At 35.9% G+C, this 22,296-nt stretch overlaps 1 protein-coding gene and 1 long non-coding RNA gene across 14 annotated transcripts; one reads left to right on the top strand and one right to left on the bottom strand.

Moving 5' to 3' along the window:
- The first annotated feature begins 1,127 nt into the window (after positions 1-1,127).
- Positions 1,128-14,076, top strand: LOC120009225 (MADS-box transcription factor 23-like). 3 transcript variants are annotated; one of them, XM_038859711.1, is made up of 9 exons: positions 1,128-1,282; positions 1,410-1,608; positions 10,853-10,931; positions 12,722-12,783; positions 12,985-13,084; positions 13,203-13,244; positions 13,337-13,420; positions 13,552-13,706; positions 13,807-14,076. In XM_038859711.1, the coding sequence occupies exons 2-9, from the start codon at positions 1,427-1,429 to the stop codon at positions 13,820-13,822; spliced, it is 720 nt and encodes a 239-aa protein (XP_038715639.1). In that variant the 5' UTR covers positions 1,128-1,282; positions 1,410-1,426; the 3' UTR covers positions 13,823-14,076. The 3 variants fall into 3 exon arrangements, with proteins under 3 accessions (XP_038715639.1, XP_038715638.1, XP_038715637.1); XM_038859710.1 differs by having other exon boundaries at positions 13,804-14,076; XM_038859709.1 differs by having other exon boundaries at positions 13,552-14,076.
- LOC120009226 lies at positions 3,783-20,424 on the bottom strand. 11 transcript variants are annotated; one of them, XR_005470662.1, is made up of 11 exons: positions 20,327-20,421; positions 19,806-19,861; positions 14,251-14,346; positions 12,701-12,834; positions 12,529-12,596; positions 12,388-12,434; positions 10,556-10,646; positions 9,385-10,449; positions 5,046-5,317; positions 4,828-4,949; positions 3,783-4,724 (listed from the first exon to the last, which is right to left on the bottom strand). It is a non-coding gene; the product is annotated as an uncharacterized LOC120009226 (long non-coding RNA). The 11 variants fall into 11 exon arrangements; XR_005470657.1 differs by having other exon boundaries at positions 9,385-10,666; XR_005470654.1 differs by having other exon boundaries at positions 9,385-10,646.
- Between the last annotated feature and the right edge of the window lie 1,872 nt (positions 20,425-22,296).

The raw sequence follows: 22,296 nt of genomic DNA, 5'->3' as shown, positions 1-22,296 counted from the left end.
CACCTCCCTCAGGACCCTCACTTTTTCATTACAAATCCAGTTCACTCCAAATCTAGCATCAATACGAACCGCCTTATGAGAAAAGAAAAAAGAAGAGAATATTATAAATCCACACCCTCATACATATTAATAATATTGTCCATTTTGGGTTGTCTTATTTTCGTGGATACATCGGGTCTCTAATGGATTGTCCGATTCCGTGGATACTTTTTGTAAGTTATTAATGGTGGGTTTGTCCTTATAGAGAGGACTACATCCACACATCTTACCGATGTGGGACAACAGAGATAATCAACACGAGCCCTAGAGAGATGAGTAACTAACAACTTGGCATTATCTTAGTGGTTATATCATCAAGCTTAGAATTGAAAGTTCCTCAGGTCCGGTGTTCGAACCAGTGGGACGTAATTTCTTAGGGTTTTATGGGTTCTGAGGGTTGATGGCACAAGTCTGTTTCCTCCGAGGGTTTAGTAACCCTATTATGGGTCTCTGTTTAGTCTTACTTGCTCACTAAGTTTCAACTCAAGACTAAATTAGTGGTTTGTTGTGCGTACGAGGTCGCTATCTTAAATTTAAAATTGATCCAGGGATCACAAAATGACCGTTGAGATGGGGCCAACGACAACTATAACCTAGTAGTAGTGGCCTTGCTACTTAATTATGGACCTTATCACAAGTAGTCTTATTATACTAATAAAAAAGATGGAGTCCCTTTGCAACACTTGCATTATAAGATCAATAAAATTCCTTTGGTTCTTTAATTGCAAACCAAAATGATGCGATTGTCAAATCAAGGTGATAGTTTAAACTTTAAAATCCTCTAGTTGACACTGACATCCTCCGCTTGAGAGCGGACAAACCACATGGAGGACATAATTGGCATTTAATAAATTTCCGAGGGCAAATTTCAGGTCTCCGTCACGCCAATACCGTGACTGCGTGAGTACTAGTATATATTTCTATAAACCGCAAAACTTCCAAAATAAGGAACTAGGTGTATAGACCCACGCGTCAATGATCGATAGGGAAGGCGGCTCAACTTTCTACGGTTTTGTGGAAATATTATTCTCTCGGGCTTCTGATTGGTACACGCGTCCATAAAGCGCAAAACCACAAGCGGTTTTATGCAACAAAAGAAGTTGTTTTGCTTTCTTCATATACGCCTACCTTATATAGCTCGTCCATCGTGCGTCTGATTCAAACGACAACTACTGCCTCCCGTTATCACGTCTCTGATACCTGGATTTGTCTCCATTCAAGGACCTTCTCTCTTACTCTCCAAGTAAGATTTCTTTTCTCTCTCTTTGCCTTTTTGTGATACTGCGATTTCTTTCTATTTCAGTTTTCAGTCTAGCTATCTGATCGCAACAATCTGGTATGCCGGAATTTTTGTGTGTTTATGTGAATAGCGAAACGAGCGAACAGTATGGGGAGGGGGAAGATAGTGATAAGGAGGATTGACAATTCAACGAGCAGGCAAGTGACGTTCTCGAAGAGGAGGAACGGACTGTTGAAGAAGGCGAAGGAGCTGGCGATTCTGTGCGATGCGGAAGTCGGAATCATGATCTTCTCCAGTACCGGAAAACTCTACGATTTCGCAAGCACCGGGTACGTTTTCTTTTAAGATCTCATGTCATCGATGTTCATGCTGTATGCGACTGTTTTTAATTGTTTTCGTTAAATTTCTGCTGATTTTTCAATATTCATCCGGCTCTTGATTTTGTAGTTTATATGATCGATTGCTGTTGCTTTACTGAGATAATCTGATCTTGTTGCGTAATTTTAGTTGTATATTTGCGTTAATTCTCGAATGTGCCGTGCTAGGGTTTGTGATTTTATGATTGTAACGCCAGATGTTTGATATTGGATCGCAGAGAGCGTTTTGCACAATAATGCGTTCATTTTGTGAGTGCACGTGATTGTTTGTTTGTGTTTGCTTTTACTTTTACTATGATCAAGTCTTTTTACTAAACAATCGCTGACTTTCATGTGAGATGCAATTTTGAGTCTGGTAGAAAACGAGATATTGCTTAGAGTATCTTACTAAATCACCGCACATTTTGCTTAGGTTAGCTTGTGTTACTGTATTTAGACTTGATTGGGTTAATATGAGGTAGTATCCAGCGTTTGGAATACTTGATATTAGAAGCTATCGAAGACTTAAAAGTTGAGGCTTAGTTTTTGGGACAATTGGAAGTGCAAGTTCAAATTTGAGCTCTTATAGGAAATGCTTAAGATGAATAATCCTTTTGACCTTCCAAAAGCATGAGAGAGTCCTTTATGAGTTGATGTGCAATCTCCACTGCAGTTTCTTTCATTAGCCTCCAGCAGTGTTTTCCCTATCAACACTGTTCAGGAAGTTTGGAAATGTCTTCGTGGTTGAGCGGCAATTCCCACTGCGATGGTCATAGGGTTGAATCCCCCAACGCCAATGTCCATGTGTTGGGGCTTATATATAAAGTTACCTGGAAGTTTTTGCTTATTTACTCTACTAAATGTCAATGACATTGAACTGTATTGACCTCTAAGTACTCACATAGTCACATTTATATATATGGAGTAGGACGGAATTCTTGCAGATATACATGTTAATTTCAAGGGCTAATGGACTTGTTTTGTCGGAGAGGGGATATATCTATATCGCTTTGCGGATAATCTCTAGCAAGAAATTTTTGAAGGTTCTTGTGACTAGGATACCTAAGAGTGCACTTTCTAAGGCTTCCAATTTTGATTAGGGCTGCAAAGGAAGTATCGCAAATTATCAAGTAGCCATTGGATTCATAGTGGCAACTACGAGAATAATTAAGGATTGGAGGAAAATTAGATTATAGCCAGTTGTATGATTCTAAAAGGTAGGGTGGCTTGTGGATTTAGTGATGGTAACCACAAAACTAGCTGTAGCTAGTGTACAATCGGATTGTGTTTTTTGAGGATTCCTTGGATGGGTTCTTCGTAGATAGAAAAGGTTCTAAAAAGAGTTGGACTGCTCTAAGTTTTGATCTAATAGACCAGTGGTTCAAATTACGTTCGAATTCCAGATTAACTCTTGATGGCCTTACCAACTTGCATGGTACATATATATGGATCGCATATCTAATCGTATGCCACAATATCCGAGATACCTCATAAGCCAAAGGAGATTCCCGGAAGTAAAAACGTAGACAATCTTTCCCATTTGTATTTTCTGAGGTTTCTTGTATTGAAAAAGAGACGTTGATACTGCCAAAATTTATTACACAAGCCCATATATCGTCATTGAGAAAAGAATGAGAAATAGAATGGGAACACTATCGAATGCTTTCATGATATTTAGTAAGGGTCACAAAATTGCATTTCAAAGTTAAAAGAGCGTTGAAATGTGACCTCCGTTCGGTTGAACTTATTATAAGTTGTTTAAAACAAACTATTTATAAGCTGTAAATTCTTATCATTTGATAATTGTTTGTTGAAAATAATTATAAGTAATAATATTAATACAATAATCAAGCACTTATAAACTAAGCTTATTTTGGGTGTTTGGTTGGAATGGTGATGGAGGGTATAAACAAATTTATAAGTTAGCAAATAAATTACACCAAAAAAAATCTGTGCTTTTTAAAAATTTTGATAATTTTTTTTATGGAGACATGATGTGTGTGTAGAATCATGTTGTTGATTAGTTAGAAATGTTTTTGTTTTAGTCATTCATCTGTAGTAATACAATGTTAACAATCTTAGAAATTCTTATTATATGTTGGATTCACTAAAAGAAAGAAAATAGATTAACATTATTTGCACCCCTCAGTACATCTCATTAACCCTCCAAAAGAGCATGATCTTTCCACACCCCATTGACCCTGCCATTCTCAAACCCAAATCCTTCTCTCTTTCCAAACCCAAACCAAAAAATCCTTCTCACCTCCCTCTCTTTAATGGAACTGGCAAGGTATCGGCCGGAGAAAATCTGACTACAGGAAGGTCATCACTATCAGCATCCTTTGGCTGGATGGGCAGAGCACCACTAGAACCATCACATGCCATTGGCTAATCCTCTTCTTGAAAAGCATTGCAAGAAGTGGCAGTAAGCATCTGGATGGCACATAGGGACGTTTTATCCATGAAAACTTGATTGATAAGCCTGTGCCTCTTTCTGTTCCTTCATTTCATGGCTTGGAATGCTAGTGGTGCAGTTCTGGGAGTGTTAACGATGGCGTGGAATTTCTCTATAACCCAGCAACACTACCTACTGTGGCTCCACAACTGCTGTTGCTCTAGTGGATCCTTCTATGGCTATCACATTCTAGCACCACTGTGGACAGGGATTGCTAGTTAACAATTTTTTAGGGTTCTATCAGACCACTATAGAGGAAGGGAAACACAAAAAGGAGTATACTCAGTAAAAAATGGGTGTAAATAGTACTCATCAAGAAAACATGCAAGAACGGAGGACAACTAGAAAGCTTGTCTTAACCCTTTCAAACAAGGAATTGAAGATAGAAGTGTCATCGATATAAAACTAAATAAACAAGAAGTTACTTCTATACAACGAAAACTTCTTCCCTAATGCGCCTTTTTAAGTTTAGTATCGACCACTTGCTTCCTTTCTCTCTTGATATGAGTAAATCTAACTGCCCAATCTATGATGGAGATGGATAGCATTAGAAGAATCCGACATAAAAATTGGCCTCCAGCATCTAATCGAGCTGTAACTCGAAGAGCTTTGACGATCGCAGAAAGTTCCAAACCTGTAAAAATTAAAATTTCCACAAGAATTAAAAGAGAGATTGAAACCTCAGAGAATTAAAGAGGAATAAAAAACTAAACAAATATTTGGAACACAAAATATACGTCGTCATTTCATGAGAAATCTCGGGATTACTTTTCACACTCCCACAAGGTGAACGGTAAGATCGAAAACATTCAACTTGAGCAAGAGATATCCATGGCAGCTCGAGAGGCTGGTTTTTTCACTGCTTCAGCAAAGTGAGATGGCTCATGGTGGGCACAGATAAAACATAAACAAGAAGTGTGAGAAAGGAAGAAATTACTGTAATCTAAATACTTACCAATGGGATAAAACGACAAAGACAGTTCGATGAATAGCCTTGGATGGAGACATCCATAAAGAATTGTTGCAATGATATAGTCTCTGTAAATATGGGGGGCTGTTTGGTTCATAAATTTGCGAATGGGTGTAGAAGTGGGGTTTTACTTGGGTGGTGACTCGGTGGGATGCGAAGTAACATTTTCGACGCCTGCAAAGTTGTAGCATGATTGACATAGGAACCCCTGTCATTGCAAGTATTGGTACAATGATGCTGTTGTCGCTTCGGTTGCCCTAGATGGTAAACATGTAGCTTATAACACTTGTCCATGGTGTGCTATTTACCGTACAATATAGTTTTCCAAACTATATCGTGCATCAAACCATATAGACGGAAGGTTTAAGGTTTGCGAAGTTCAATCAATATAATGATAGTTGAATTGCTAGTGTATAATACACAATAAATTAATATATATTTAGAATTTTATATAATATATATATACTATCAATACACATAACTCAAAAATCAAAACAATAAATCATCTATATCAAATATTTATATAAAATCACTAGTACTCTAACATAGGACCAAAATATAATTAAATTACCATTCGGTTAATTGATTATTGATGTAACATATTTTTCGTATATGTGTAGGACTTAAAATATTCGATCAAAACAATTGAAAAGAATATAAAAACAAGTGGTTTGTGGTTGTGGTTGTGCTTGTCCTTATCCTTTAGTCAGTCGCACGTGTCCACCATGGAAACATATTCACAAACACATTAGCTTCATCTTCCTTCCTAAAACTTTCAACATCTCTCTCTTTCCACAAATGCATGAGGAGTTCTTTCAACAGCAACAACACCTACTTTGACTATCTCCTACCTTGCTGTCAATCTCTCTATATAAGTGTATTATTTCCAAACTACCTTGTAGCCCAGTGTAGTCTTGCCCTCCCTCCGCCCTTGTTTGTGACCGTAGTTGCACACTAAATTCTCGCACTGCCTTTGGTAACCAGAGGAACTCCCTTCGCCAACATCAGTGATTACTCCAGTCTTAACCGCCTGGCAGTGGAATCAATCGGAGCATGTACTTAATGTGTGAGGGCGAGCTGCCTTTCCCCATGATGAACCATTGAGAGGGCTTTTGTGATGGCAGCAAGAGGATTCATGGACAAGACTTGGCAGCGAACAATCATTTAGGGAGATTAAAAACAACGTTGTGTACCATTTCTTTTGATAATGCTCAAGTGCATCTCGAGAGTGATAAGATCCACATCGAGGATAACGAGGGAGAAGTGGCAATAGATAAGGAGAACCCACAGCCTAACTCATTAATATCGATTTCCCGGACTTAAGCGAGGATGTTTGGCCTAGAGGAACAAATCTGTGTGGTCTTTGGTCCAAAGCAGACAATAGCTTTATGCGTTTGGGCTTATGCGTGTTACGAATCTATCCTGAGTCCAACCCAAATTCTTCGGAAGCTGAAGGTCTTCATCATTGGTGCTCTCGTTGAGAGAACTCTGCAAAGGTTGTGGGTTGTTAGTTAAGCCAATGGTGGACAGACAATGGGGGTAGTATTTGGAATGGGTGTGTCGTAAAAGAAGGTGAGAAACCCAGTAGTTGGAGAATGGTAAGGTTATGGTCGACATCTACCTAGCTACTTCCCGAGGACGTGCAAACTCCTTAAGGGGATGGAATGATGAGATCCCACATCGATTGAGAGAGGAATGAGCAGCTAGTAGAAATGGAGTTCCCAGAACCTAACACAATATAACCGGTTTTATAGCCCTAAGTGAGAACGTTGGATTTGGAGGAACAAAATCTGTGAGGACTTCGGCCCAATACGGACAATCATATTGTTGTTGGATTTGTGGGCTACCCTGAATCCATTCAAAGTCCAATCCAACTTGCCGGAAGGTATAAAGATCTGCATCAGAGAGGCGCAATGCAATCGGGAATGATATTGTAGTAAACAAGCTCATCCTAGAAGTCCTTTTGTTTGACAAACTACTTGCAATTTCTTTTGAAACACATTTCAATTACCAAGTAGCAATCATATTATTACGGCATTTCCAAGATATTCTGGAAAATGCTGCGCCAACCGTCGCGACAGCGTCGACTCCAACAATGGAGCTGTGCCGGAGTCAATAGACATGATGTGCGAGAAGGAACAAGGATTTCTGAGAAGGATCGAAACCTCTCATACCATGTAAAAGATTGAAATTCCCACAATGCCTCGAAGTTTAAAGACGATTAAAAAACCGTAGTTTAAAAGGTCAGTTACGTAACATCATGATAAGATCTAGATATTGCTAGCATATTAAGCTCAATGGTTGAAATCTGTGACTTAGAATTTATAAACAAATTCGATTATTTTATTGAAATCTCGTTATTTTATTTGTTTATTCGTTGATCATGAAAAATCTGCATATAGTTCAATTAGCATGTTTTCTTACTTTTACATCCCGGAATTAAATTCTTGTTAGTTGTTTTACCTCTTACGTACTCCTTTATACTGCTTTTGTTAACTGTTACATAATTGTTTAAAATTGTCAACAAAAATCCGTCCGAGAACTCATTTAAATTTGTAAAAAGTAAATAAAAGAGATCCCCTTAAGTTGATGAAGACCAAATCCACGATCAGAGGTTATGTGATCCCATGAATTCAGGTTTCCTCATTGATGTTCGTGTTGGTAATGTCATTTTAAGGGCTTTTTTTCAGACGTCAATCTGGTTTGTATCCCGCAACGTTACTGAGTAAATATGTGTACTAAAGCCACATCTGAAGAAAAAAACACTAGATACTTTGGGTGTGTTTAGAAACAGATTTTGTTTTTTGTTTCCAAATATTGATTTTGAGTTTAGATTTTGAAAATAAATTTAAGAAATAAAAATGAAAACAAAATTCATTTGGGAGAGTGTTTTGCACATAGAGAGGAAAGATAGAAGAATTTTATAAAACATCAAATACTAACTTTTGTTTTTGAAAAAAAAATGGTTTTCAGTTTTATAAAATAATGTGGCTTATAGATGTTGCAAAGTAAAAAAAGGAAAACACTACTAACAAAAAGCGTTTGTTATGTGAAAAAATTTTAAATTGTTGTGCTGTGAGATGAGGTGCACCTAAACGCAATACAAACACACTGCCAAACCTCACCAATTTCTAAAAACACCCACCCAAATGAATTTTCTAACGCATTTTAATTTTCAAAAGGAAAAAACTGTTTTTGAGAACTATAACCAAACACTCTTCTCGCTTTGTCAACAACTTCTCTGTATCTGGCCCTTACCAAGTTAAATTGAAATCTAACGAGTGATCGATTATTCGATAATTTTCTCCAATAAAACAAATGATCATGTGATTTTCGCTTTCCTAGCCTTTGCTTAATATTTGATTATGTTATTAATTGTTGATGCATCAAGGGTTAGAGAAACATACATTTCCTTGCTATGCACAAAAAAATTTTCAACGACTCTCTCTTTAGATTTTGTAATACTCGACATGGCGGACTTACAAATTAATAAACATAGAATTAAAAAAGAACAAAAAAGAGTACACAAAACAAGAATCGCAAGAGAGGTGTGCCATTCCAGCTGAAGGCATCACATCCCCACCTTAGGTTCCCTCTCACCAAAAATCTAGAGACAACATACCAGTCTAACAACAGGCCAAAACTTGCGGCAAGAACAAATTTAGAAGGTATCAAGTCCCTCAGAAGCCAATTACCACATACAACGAACTCAACCCACCCAATCTTCATGGCTCAAAATTGGCTGGACAAGACTGTTCAACCCTCTTAAGAATATATCACTGAGAGTTTACCCTCTATCCATATCATTACTAATCTAGAAAACATATTTGCTTCCTTCAATTTGGCCCGTAGGCTCATTCTAATCTGGGCACGTAGCTTATTTCCAAGACGCTTAGAGACACGTATTCTTACTTAGGGGATCTACTCTAACCAGCTTTACATTTAAGGGAGATGTTAATCATGTTATCGTGCAGGTTGAAGGACAAGTAGGATTTTAATTTTTAGCCACAAATTAAGCGTTTTATCTCTCATGTCCTTAAAAACTTTCAACACTTAGAGCAGATTCAAGCAAACCATTGTGAGTTACTGTATTAGATAGACTTCTGGTGACTAATGACTATACGTGTTTCTCTATCCATTCTCCTTAGACCAACTTTGATCATAATTACCATTTTTCAAACAATGCAATAGCATGGTTGGCAGTCTAGTATATATAACCGTGTCACATTCCAACATTGCCTGTGCCGTCAAGAGAGACGACAATTCATGTGGAGGCTAACAAGGGTTTCTCAAGTGAAGTCTAAACTGACTGAGCTAGCCATACCTTAACCTTGAACTGCACAGATACGAAGATAAGAGAGATTGTTCCACCGATTGCTCCAATAGCCTAGTCTTCTTGGTGAAGATGACTATTCTCAAAAACAATAGGCACGAGTTAACCATTCTCTATCAGTTACATCTAGTAACAATCAAAGACGGCTAAAAATAATGGAAGAACATAACAGACCAGAAGCAACTGTCATGACTAGAATTCATTCAACCAAGTAGGTACTTCAACATTTAGCATCAAAACACACCTGCCATCAACTAGCTTCTCGTGGATCTGTTTCTCCACATTTTACCATCAAGGGAGAATACAACAGACGAAACTGTTGTGTGTTGCAGTATTAATATAGGACTATCATATTCCTTATATTAATATAATAATATAGCACCTCTTGAGTGCTTTCTACTACTCGGGACCTAGATACAGAAAAATATGTATTACATTTTTTTTTTTTCTTATTTACTGTTGGCTGCTTGATTCACCAATTTGGACCATGAACATCTACAAATGATGTTCTTGTACTTTGCATAGGTGTAGTGCATACCCTTGCACATAGCAACCAGATATACCATTGATCCTTTAGATAGGTACAGAAAATGGTTTTGAAGAGTCTTATTCCTCGAAATTCTACTATTTTCCAATCAAAAATCTCACATCACACAAATAGACATCGATCCATTCCTACGATTTAACTAAGAGAAGCTTCATGATGCAAGGTCAAGTATTAATTGTGATAACTCGTTGACCCTTTTTCATAAGATCTAAGAACTTTCTCCTAAGGTGATCATTCTATAGGAGACCAGTAGGTTTTTCTCTTCTTTTTTCCTTTCTATTATTCTCTATTTTCTATTAAAGCAAAGAAGCTAAATATGCAAGACAAAAGCTAGGAACTCATGCTACACATAAGAATACATCAGGCTAAGAGCCTTAGATAGAGTGCGGAAGTATAATAGAAGAAAGAAATCTGAAACAAGGGTAGGTAAATCTCCTCTTCTTTTGGGTTGTGGCGAAATGCAACTACTTTGCCATGCATTATATATGCCTCTCCTCTTTCCAATAGAACTATCAATTAAAATTTGAAGAATAGATATGACAGAGTAGAAGAAGAGAATAAAAAAGGGAACTAGCTTCAAAATAGTAATAGACCACTGTACTATAAAATCCATACTTATCTTTTGGCTGGTTCTCCAGTTAAAGCCATTGAAATTTCTCGAAAGATGTCAACCTACTTAGTTGCTTAAAATGGTATGAACAGAGTTCTGGAGCAAAGGCAATTTGACTGTATGAATAAATGGAGCAGATAAACTTAAGTAAACAAAGGACCACATCATAAAAGTTAGCACATATCTTTCACCAAATACATAGTTTTTTTTTTTTCTCCTAATCATTATCCTAGTTGCTCTGCTTTAAAGACTTCTTCATAAAACATTCATGAATGACATATCTTCTTCTATATAATTTGCAGCATGAAATCAGTAATTGAACGGTACAACAAAGCAAAAGAGGAACCTCATCATTTGGGAAACCCAACCTCTGAAATGAAGGTAATCCTTTGTACCCTAATTATTTCCTTTTTTTCTTTTAGTTGTTATTTTATTACTTGGTTTTCTGTTTTAGTGCGCATGCATGGTTACTTTAGAGCACTCCGGCTACTGAAACTTCATTTACATCTATCCAACTTACTTCTGAGCAACTCATATTTCATTATAAGGAAACTCTAGAAATTTACATGACTGCCAATTTGAGGATAATAGAAAATTGGCACCAAGGGATCAACATGCAAGACTTTGCTTTTGTTACATTCCCTCTAGAAAAACACTTTATCTAAGCCACACATTAGAGGAGGAAACATGTTTCTAGTTGGACAGTGGTTTTGTCAATACGAAAACCCTGTCTCTCAAACTTGTGAAATCTGGGAAAAAAACATAGTACAGAGTGAAACTTTCATTTGCTTCTATGTCTACAGTTTATCTTAAATATACCATTTGAAAATCCATCCTTGGGAAACTTACTGTGCACAAGATTATGTATGCAACTAAATCTTACTAGTTTTCTGTGGGCTTTAAAGGATAGAATAAGCTAACCACTTTTCTGGATGACTTGAGAGTGGAAACCTTTTTTCTTGAAATTATATAACAATCTTATTCGAGAAATCTATTTTTGAAACTGGAAATTAGACAAGTAACAAAACATGTATAACTATCAAGAAGTAATTATTTTTTCCATTTCAAGGAGGAGCACATAGACGATGTGTTACTACTTTCTTTAGTATAAATTACGTTTGTAATCATTAAAACATCCATATACTCAAACAAGGTCAAAAACTGAATTCAAGTCCAAGTGTCCAACTGATTCAATAAGCCAAACTAAAACAATCCAATCATTAGAGTTCAATTGAGTAGATTATTCCCCGAAGGCTTCTACCAGGAATGGGTTCTAGTTTTCAAAATCATGAACGCCAGTTGTATTAAATGAAAATGAATCCAAGTTTATAGAGTCCACAGAGTTATTTTCATGCACATTAGCCTGTTTAGCTAACAATTTCTGAAAATGGTTTTCTGTTTTCTGAAAACTTTCAAAATCTTTGGTTAAACTATTACTTTTCCAAAAATAAGATCTCAAATTTTGTTCCTGAAGGCAACCTACACAGTAAACTCTTACATTTCCCCAGGTTCTCTTATTTTTCACAGCAAATATACACACTAAAAAACAGTTTTCATAAAATAATTTGCCAAACAAGTTTCCGATATGTTTTGACCAAGAGCTATTTTCCAGTATATTATTGTTGCAAGCCTCTTCCATAAACATAACCAAACGGGATTTCGCACTATAATGACAGACTCAATTGAATAGATATTAAGTCAAACTGCTTGAAAAGTTAAGAGTAAAGTCAGTTTGAAATCTAACTACTGCAAAACAAGTAACAATTGCATGCAAAAACTAAAATAAAAGTAAATCTCAAATGTTAACATGCAAGAGTAAAATTTATCATGCTCAGACCTGCTGCATAGAGTTGCTCAAGCACAAATTCCCCAGAGCCTTGTCACCTGTCAAATATTGACAAATACACGGAAGGAGGTTAGAGTTGACCAAAGATAGCCAAATTTCAAAACATATTATGTTGGGGTAAGGTATGCGTACATCTCGTATGTCCCCGACCTTGCCCACTGCGGGAGCCTTGTGCACGAGTGTTGTTTACCTTTTATACTCTTGAAAAAGTCAAAGGGGAAAAATAAGGTCATTAGCATAGTTTAGAAGATGTATCTATTCTATTTAGAATAACATGTTAAATGAAGAACGTTAACTCTGCTACCAAATGCATTTAACTTGCTAGTTCTGGCAAAGGGAGGCGGCAATGTTGAGACAACAACTGCAGAACTTGCAAGAGAACCATCGGTATGATCTATTGATTTCTTTAAGTCATAAGAAATCATATGTTTCCTATAGCTTTGGAAGGAAAATTTTCAGAAATATTAGTAAATGCGAAAATTGAAACCTTTTTTTCAGACATAAAAAGAATAAGTAAATGATTCACAAACAGATTTCTAAATTGTTTTAGCACATAAATTAGTAGTCTAACATATGCCATCATATTAGGCAAATGATGGGTCAAGAGCTCTCTGGTTTAAGTGTCAAAGACTTGCAAAACTTGGAGAACCAGCTGGAAATGAGCCTTCGGGGAGTCCGTATGAAAAAGGTTTGGAAATCCTATTCTTTCGAAATTTTATCACACCCATGCAATTGCATTACTCAAAATTCAGTTATTTACATGAAAGGCAAATATATGTCACTCACATGTCAATTGATTTGTGTAGGACCAAATTCTAATGGACGAGATACAAGAACTGAATGAAAAGGTTAAATTTGGGAACCACAACTTTATTTCCTCTCCATCTTTCCATCTCATTCACTTCCAATCAAGGCTAAAAATCAATTGGCTTTGCTGCAGGGAAACCTCATTCACCAAGAAAATGTGGAACTCTATAAGAAGATAAACCTAATTCGCCAAGAAAACACGGAACTATACAAGAAGGTATCATTTTGCATAATTAGCACACAACTCTAGTTATCCTTGAAAGACTAACATGTTTGGATGATTAAAGCTAACATAAATTACGAGGCTTTCAATAGCTTTTCTCAATGAAAAAAAGTTTCTCATCCCAGGTTTATGGAACAAGAGATGTGAATGGAGCAAACAGGAGTTCTCTCCGCAGTAATGGTCTAGGCATTGGAAAGGACTCGCATGAACCTGTCCATCTCCAGCTTAGCCAGCCACAACAACAAAACTATGAGACGCCATCAAGAGCTACAAAATTGGGGTATAGTTTCAACCACAAAACTGATACCTCGTACAGAATAATTAGTTTGAAGCAATCATAAATCATGAACCAAAACTTGTTTCATTGGTAACTGCAGCAGGTTGCAACTGCAATAACAAGGAAGGTGCTTCAACCATTACGGATGTTATGGGATTATTATCAATAAAATGGCCATAAGTTAGAAGGTTATGCTTATGTCAAAGATGTGGTATGTAAACCACTAACCATTTGATTGAAAGAAAGACTCTGGTTTGACATTAGTTTTGGCATGTGTGTGATGAGTAAGGAAACTGGCAGCTTATGTAAAGATAAAATCACATATAATAAAAAAAGGATTGATTTTCCAGAATCAATCTGTTTGATTTGCTTATGGCCTTAGTCCTAAAAGAAACAAATGGTAAAAAAGGGAAAAAGAAAGACCATCAGTAGCAGATAATTGACCAAAGATGACAACCTATAGAAAGACGCAAAAAATATAGAAACATCTCCAGTATGTTCACTCAGAAAATAAACTGCACTCTAGTCTTTGTTAGCAAGTACTTACCTTCTAATCTTTCACCAGTTAATATAATATCAACTACAAGACTGATCTTATAATCTGATAGCACTACAAAGATCCTGTGATACAGACACAAGATACCTGTTCAAAGAGCAAATAGCATATACTATTCAGAAGAAGTAAACAAGGAAAATGAAAAGAAGAATAGAATGGTCCTCATGGACCTAAAAGCTCTAATGCAAAATAGGACTAGAAGTCTAGAACAATACAAACCTTACCCTACTGAAGGATATTAGAAGCACGTAAGAAGTAAATAAGATAAATATAATGCTTCACCCATCAAGATCGCTATGCATGCTTATATATAAATATATATTTAACATGTCACTCGTATGGTATTCAATTATGGTGGTGGAAGAGATAGTGTGGCGGAAGAGTAAACAACTCTCATGGACCAGACTCTCCTTCTTGAGGCAGCCTTACCCCCACATAGAGGAGAGGCTGTTTCCAAAAAATTAAACCCACGATCTTCCCCACAATGCCACTAGGTCAAGGGTTCACTCATATGGAACGATCGCACCAATCTCCATAATTAAAAATCCTTCAGGATTTGACAGAAATATACAACTAAATCAAATGAAATCAGTTACTGAATTATTTTTAAAACAAGATTACTTCAAATGATAATAATGTTCAATTCCAAACAAAGTTAATGCACCTTAAACCAAGCAACAAAACACATCAGGCATCTACAGCAGCTATTAAAGCTTCTAAAGGTCATGGTTCTATTTCCAAAATAATTTTCTGCCTTTCTGGTACAAGAAACAAGCTTCTTTTTCAACAAGGACAAGATTCCATAATAATGTTAAAAAACAAGATTTAGGAACTTATTGAGATGGTAGAAGTACAGCACATAAAAAATATTTCTGAAAAAAGATATTTTGAAATATAACATGGATTAATAAGATCTTCATGCAAGACTTGCAACTGGAGGATCATATCCAAACCAAATACATCATACAAAGAAGTGTTGGGCTCCAAAACTAAATATTCCAAATTATGTGATTTTCCTAAGATACTAATCGACGCTATTCAAATAAAGAGTCTTTTGTTGCTATGTTGATAAAAGAAAACTGGGGTTGTAACATCTGGCACTGAAAATTCTGCTTTAAGACTTGTTAAACCAAAGAACAAACTGAAGATTCATCTTCAACTATTGCCCATTAGCACAAATAGACATCTGTGGCAAGCTCTAAGACAGGACATGAGAATATCTAAAAACTCTATGACACATGGTGTATATAAATAGATTAAATTACGCTCAACCAAAACATAAACCCATGACAAGCACAAACTCAACAAAATGTTTTTAGCACAATTAATCAATCGACAGAGCAAAGCAACGCGCCACATGTCTAGCTATAGCCTATAAGCACAATATCGAATTCATGACAAAGATAAAGTAAAAACGAAAGACCTACTTATATAACCAGAAGCAAACACTCATGTAAAATACACAGCCAGTGCGTAAACTCTGCTGCTGTTTCGCCATTCATCATTCAGCACACACACAGCCAGTGCATAATATATTCGCTTTTCTAGAACTTGTTTTCATAGAGATTATGCACTACAGAATACAAACGTTGAAGGGAGGGGGAAACTAGTGGACAATGTAAGCAGTGGTAAAAAGGTAAACCAACTTTTAATCTAAATATCTGCATGAATTGATTGAGCTGAAGAGGGATAAGTAAATGTTGTTTCAGAAAAGCCTTAAAATCAAGCTAAGAAACTCCCAAAAAATTATGACGCTAAAGACATTCCCGGGTTTTAGAGTGAGCGTGATTAAAGTGAAATTATCGATAGAGTGTACAACTGCATTAGACTATATCTGACATTGCCTTTTCCATCAGAAATTGAGGAGAGTCAATTGCCCAAGATTGTGTAACAAACCTGCAAGTCCCTCATAATCAAACAATCTTCACCTACTAAACTGGGTCGATTATAGAAATTAGTTGGAAAGCTTAAAATGAAGTAATGATGTCATTGTCATCACTAGGTCTTTTAACACAAGTGAATTGGGTTGATAAGAGTAGTTCGTTGGGACTGGAGTCCATTACATCATCAAATAGCATAGCCCTATCACATGCAACTACTTTTGTTGGTTTCTAAATATTTTACAGTGATATGTTTCAAGCAGAAGAGACACTGAAAAAGAAAAATGAAAATAAAAGAATTATGTGAGTATATGATAACTAGTGAAATTAGGAGTCAAATGATATATCACAAGCCGGATCCAGATATTTCTTTAAGAATTTCGCAGTGTATTATACTTCTAATATACTGCCGCTTGATGGATAGTTCATCTCTCACATTTATTGTTATGGAATGATCCAAACTTCTTCTCCAACTACTCAATTCCCCAATCAAGCTTCTCTCAATCTATATTTTCTAGTTCTATATATGGCATTAGATCCAATCTTGTACTAAAATATACATCCTCCCAGACATGGGCACTTGCTGAAATGGCAGGAACAAGGTGCACTGTACAAATTTTACCTCCATTCAACTCCCCCCAGTAGAGCCTTAACAAGGAAAAAAGTATGTCATATCTTTCAACTTTGTTCAACACATTCCGCTGCTGAGGGAGCTAGATTGGTTCCGAATGAGTAAACTCAAAAAATCTCTTAAACGTAAATTCATGATTACTTGGCAGCTGACAGGGTTTTTCCCAACTAATATTAAATCTCATTCAATGTTTTCATATGTTAGTTTAATTGTTGGATAAATTTTACATTTTCATAGTAGAGATACTATCGAAATTTCCAGATTTGTAGGACATGGAGCTTTTCCCCATTGCAACTGTCTAGAGCAGCCTTGATTTCCTCCTCTTCAAAAGGCCTTTCAAGCCATTGAGCTTCTTTCAGACTTAAAAGGTGAGAGGCAACTCATCAAAGGATGTCCTCCGATGGAAAATTTCCTTGAATAACCCTTTTTATAAGGCTGAAATTTTCTGAGTAATTGTTCTCCCATTAATGTGTATGGACTTGATGTAGTTTCGATTCAAGTGAGTTGAAGCCATTTTGTGGAAGAATTTTATGTTTTTATCCCCCCGCTTTGAGCCAATTGATTCTGAATTTTTGTCTCCAAGCCAACTCTTCCACACTAGTGGAATTATAGAGTTCTCTTCTATTTGCCTCTCTTCAAGCTCGATCTTCTTCCATGAGAATGTCCCTCTTATTCTCATGGTCGTCCAGAGATTTACTTTCTGCCGTTAAGCTTCTGAATTTAAGACCATAGTTACCAGAACACGGTACACTCCGGGTAGTGGTACGGGTACGGGAACGGGGTACGCCACTTGATTAATTTGTGATACGTTGGGGGGTAGGATTAGTTTGTACGCTAATTGAGAACGTGGTACGGTTTGAAAGGTTTTTCGGGTCACCACTAAATATTGAAAGGTTATCATAGATTAATGTCTGAGCGTTTAAAATGGTGAGGTGCACTTCCTTCAGCCTCCATATGTCTCTGTAATCAGAAACAATGTTTTCAATGAATTTTGAAGGTCAATTTTTCAGTTTTTCTCCTCTCAATCCCTCTATTTCCCTCAGCTCTCTCTATCTATATTCAATCAGTGGTGATTTTGGGGTTTCCTTTCAATTTTGAGTCAATTATACCTGATTTCCAATCTATTTCTCAAGTTTTCTATAGCAGATTTTTGGGACATCCATTTGAACGTCCCAGATCACGTTCCCAAGCGTCCCAGGTCGCTAGTGTACCTTGTTCTGGGACGTTAGTCCCAATTCAGGGCATGAGGGGTAGTAGAGCATTCCCAATAACTATGTTTAAGACTAACATCATCATAGGATGTCTTATTATTTCAAGCCTCTGACATTCTTGTTTTCAAGATCTCAAACCATCCTATAACCTTGATCTAACTCTAATTGCTTAAAATCTTTGAAGTTTGAACCTCGAAAAACGAAGATTGTGAAAGCTATCCTACATCACCCAATACTAGTATTAAGAAATAGAAAAGAATCGCCCCACGAGCTTACAGGTGGATTTCTAACATGTCGCAGCATTTGATTTAGCATATCAAAATGTTCCCTCACCGTTTGAGTATGCTCTCTCAAATGCTAGTTCAAACAAATATTTACCATATCAAAGCTTAAAAAAAAAATTCAAGTACACAATGTTCTATGCTAATCACGAATAATGTTACTACTTACTAGAGCTATGTACCATCCTTCTTAAATTGTTCCCTCCAACCCCTATTCCACTTTGTCATTTGTTATTTTCAAGTTCCATTAACATGTGACTACCATTACTCACATTACAAAGTCCTTTCCCATTATTTGCCAAAGACAACATTACTTTTTCGTCCCCATCTAATTTTAAGCCTAAATATCAATCCTAAAGACCACTATCATGAAAATTCACAAAATCAGTTGCAAGAAATATTCAAGCAAAGCTATTCTACACAAATAGTGGTATGAAAAGTTAGATACAAAGTTATTAATATTGAAATTAACAACACATACCCGACTTCAATATAATAAATGGTAAAGAATAGGAAATACCAAACTATAACATGCAAATATGCAAATCTAATCCAATTGCTTCAATACTTTATGATTCTTTCACCAAAGAAACAAATAATTGCTTACACACATTACAATCCTAAATGCAGGTCCACAACCCTTCGTGATATTTCATCACCAATTGCAAATAACTTAGTTTAATCAATTTGCCCATCAAATTGCAAATTTACCAAACTTGTCCACCAAACATCACAAAGCCAAACATATTAACATTGTATTACTTTCCAAATGCAATAACATTGCAATATGCCTGATAATCATAACTAACATGAGCTCTAAAAATAAAACCAAGAAAGAAAAAGGGCCAGAAAAAGATTGATAAATTATAAGGGCAACTTTACATACTTTTTTGCCCTCCTATGTGTATTATATTTGTGTCTATCAAGCATAGCACATTTTTCGCATGTATATATCAGTCTTCCCAAGTCTCATAATATTAAAATATAACTCAACAAAATTCAGCATTAATTTCCAATAACAGTTTCCACAAAACTTAAATTTCCCTAATTTTCTGTGGACATTTTCTTTCAGTTTCAATGCCATCCTCATTAAACCTAATCATATTTGAAAGTAACTAAACCAACATCTTCAACTGTTTACCACTCCATTTTTTTACAGAAATGACAAATCCTTATTATTTTATGTACTTTCAGCGATGCTCTTAAACTAGAAAAACTTGAACAATTCTACCAAATTTATTAGAACCGGTATCATAATTATGGATCAAGACTAGCCAAAAAGAACTGTGACAAGGACATTTTCACTGATAATAAAGTAGAGGTTACCAATACCAAAATATCTAATCCATAACACATAAACCACATATCTAAGTAGTAAAAGCAATCCCCGAGCAGTAAAGCAAATAAAGTAGAGGTTAAAACTAAATTAAAGTCATCAAAGCCGTAATCCCACAGTTAAATCGAAGTGAAAAGGTACTGTGCGAAACAGGCAAAAAATGCAATTCAAAAAGATGTACAAAAATAGAAGAATCATGATACTGACCTCAAAAGTATAGACAGATCCTTGGTTTACAAGTCCAGTTTTCCTCAAAAAGATTTCTGAAATTGCAAGGGAAGAGAGAGAGAGAACGTATCACATACAGTACTAGGAATTGCAACTGATCATGAAAAAGAGAAAAAAAAAGTAAACGCGTAATGCTCTTTGTTTACGAAGAAAACAGTAGAAAACAAATCAATCAGAAGAAGATGCAGCCACTCGTTCCTCACGAGCTTTAAAGTTCTTTCGCTTCGGTTTCGATACAGTTTCTCTGAAACCAAACAGATCTTGAAGAAAACTAAATTTTGATGCAGCTTCAATGATAGGTGAAAATCACCAAAATTAAGAGCCCATACAAGTTGCAAAATACAATTTAGGGCAACAAAACCGGGTGTGTGATGGTATAAAAACCTCCATGAGAGAAGAAAACTTCATCTTCAATAATGGAACAGGATCGAAAACCATTGAAGATGGACAGGAAAACATGAAAAACACACACTCAAGGACGAGATCTGCTTCGCCGATACCTGGAATTTGTACCTGAAACTAGGGCAGACGAGCGAGAGAGCGACTCACGCTAATACGAACACGATTATCTGGAAGTTGCGAATTGACAAGTTGTATTTAAATAACCGAAGAGCGATGCCCCCACTTGATCTATACACGTCATTTTTATTTTATTTTTTCTGAACATATATATTTTTTAATCCTTTTGGTTTTGGGCTTCGGGTCTCTTCGATCGCTTTTTGTTCATCTGGGGAGTGGGGACCGCCGCTGTTTCACCGTAGCGAGCATATGTGAGTTTAAACTTGCTCGCGTTAAAAAAATCTTGAGTCGGCTACTCGGCTTGTTTTGTGGATGACAACGGCTTAGTAGTTCTTTTTTTTTCTATTTTTACTTTTTTATGCATTGGTTCTCACTTCTCAAGGTAATAACGTTTTGGGATACATATATATTTTTAAGATAAGTTCTGATAATGATTTTTTGTTTTATAGAGGAAAAACCTGATTGTATTAACCAAGCATGGAAATTGTTAAATAATGACTCATATTAGAACTATTATATAATACCTAAAAGTTATGAGGAAAGGGGAAGTTGTGCAAGAGCGGAGCGTAATGTACTAGTCGGGTACCTAGGTATTGGGGTAAAGTTATATTTTCGAGTACTTAAGTAATTGCTATATAAGGATTGAAAATCCTAGTTGAATGTACTAAGGAATTTCCTATATTGAAAACAACCGCAAACCCTGAGAACGTAAGCACGTTGCCGAACCCCGTAAATCTTGTGTTCTTCTTCTCTCCTTCTATTTTCGATTGCTTCTCTTTATTGTTCTATAATCTGTAATTGTCTGTGAGGGAATCCATTTTGCAACAATTGGTATCGGAGCATGGAAAAACCTTATTGTATTAACCAAGCGTGGAAACATCATATATAAATGTAAACATGTCTTGCAGATGCAAGAACATCCTCTACAAGAAAAGAGGAAATTTCAGATAAACCTCCTATATGAGCTAATCTATCCGCTACTTGAATGTTACCCAGTGAGGTATATAAACCACATTGCATGACAGATGAAAAAATAAAGATCGAATATTATCCAGCAAATGTCCATATCCTGCATATTCGTAATCTGGGTTCTTGATCGCATTGACAATTTCCATCGAATCTCCTTCAAGAATGACATTGGGTTCTAATAATTATTTTAAGTTTAAATTTTGATAAATCTTTAATAATAAACAGTTTCTTGAACTATTGCGATGAGCAAACATATCCCTGAACTATTGATACATATTTTAAATTCTTGAACTATTTAACTATTTGAAACACCATCCTCCACTATGGATTTGTTATTTATTAATCCATCAAAATTCATATAAAAGGTCCCTTTATAACATGTCTAATGGAGTAATGTACATTTGTAGAATATTTGCTTATTAAAAAAATGTGATTAATGAGACTATTTCAATTTGACCATAATAAGATCAAAACAAAATCAAGTGAACATATAACCCTGTATCCAAATAAGAGTGTAAAATTTTTGTAGTCATACCCTTTTTAATTATTATGAAGGGACAAGTATTACATAATATTTTTTACTTGAATATCACATTACATTTTTTGGTGCAACTGTGAATAATGATTAAAGAACAAGTCAAAGCCCTCATTAATAGGGATTATTAACTGAATTAAATTTACTAAGTCAAAACCTAAGATACTTCAACAGGGACTCGTATCCACTATTTTTTGGGCGTGCATTGGATAAATTATCGGGCTTGCAGAATTATTCACAAATTGCACATACCGAACATACACAAAAAATTTATGAGTGAACTCATCCCATTGGTACTACGCCATTAACAAATATTACATAACCTTAATGAATAATGTTTACATATTTGTCAAAATCGAACTTTTGACACACGTATGCATAATCTAATAAATTACGAACCATCATTTGATTTGTCTGCTACGGGTACACGGTTTAGCACATTCAAAG

Source organism: Tripterygium wilfordii, chromosome 11 (assembly GCF_013401445.1).
Source record: "Tripterygium wilfordii isolate XIE 37 chromosome 11, ASM1340144v1, whole genome shotgun sequence".
Taxonomy (NCBI): domain Eukaryota; kingdom Viridiplantae; phylum Streptophyta; class Magnoliopsida; order Celastrales; family Celastraceae; genus Tripterygium; species Tripterygium wilfordii.
Note: the sequence above shows the minus strand (reverse complement) of the source record. Positions and strands in the feature narration are given on the sequence as shown.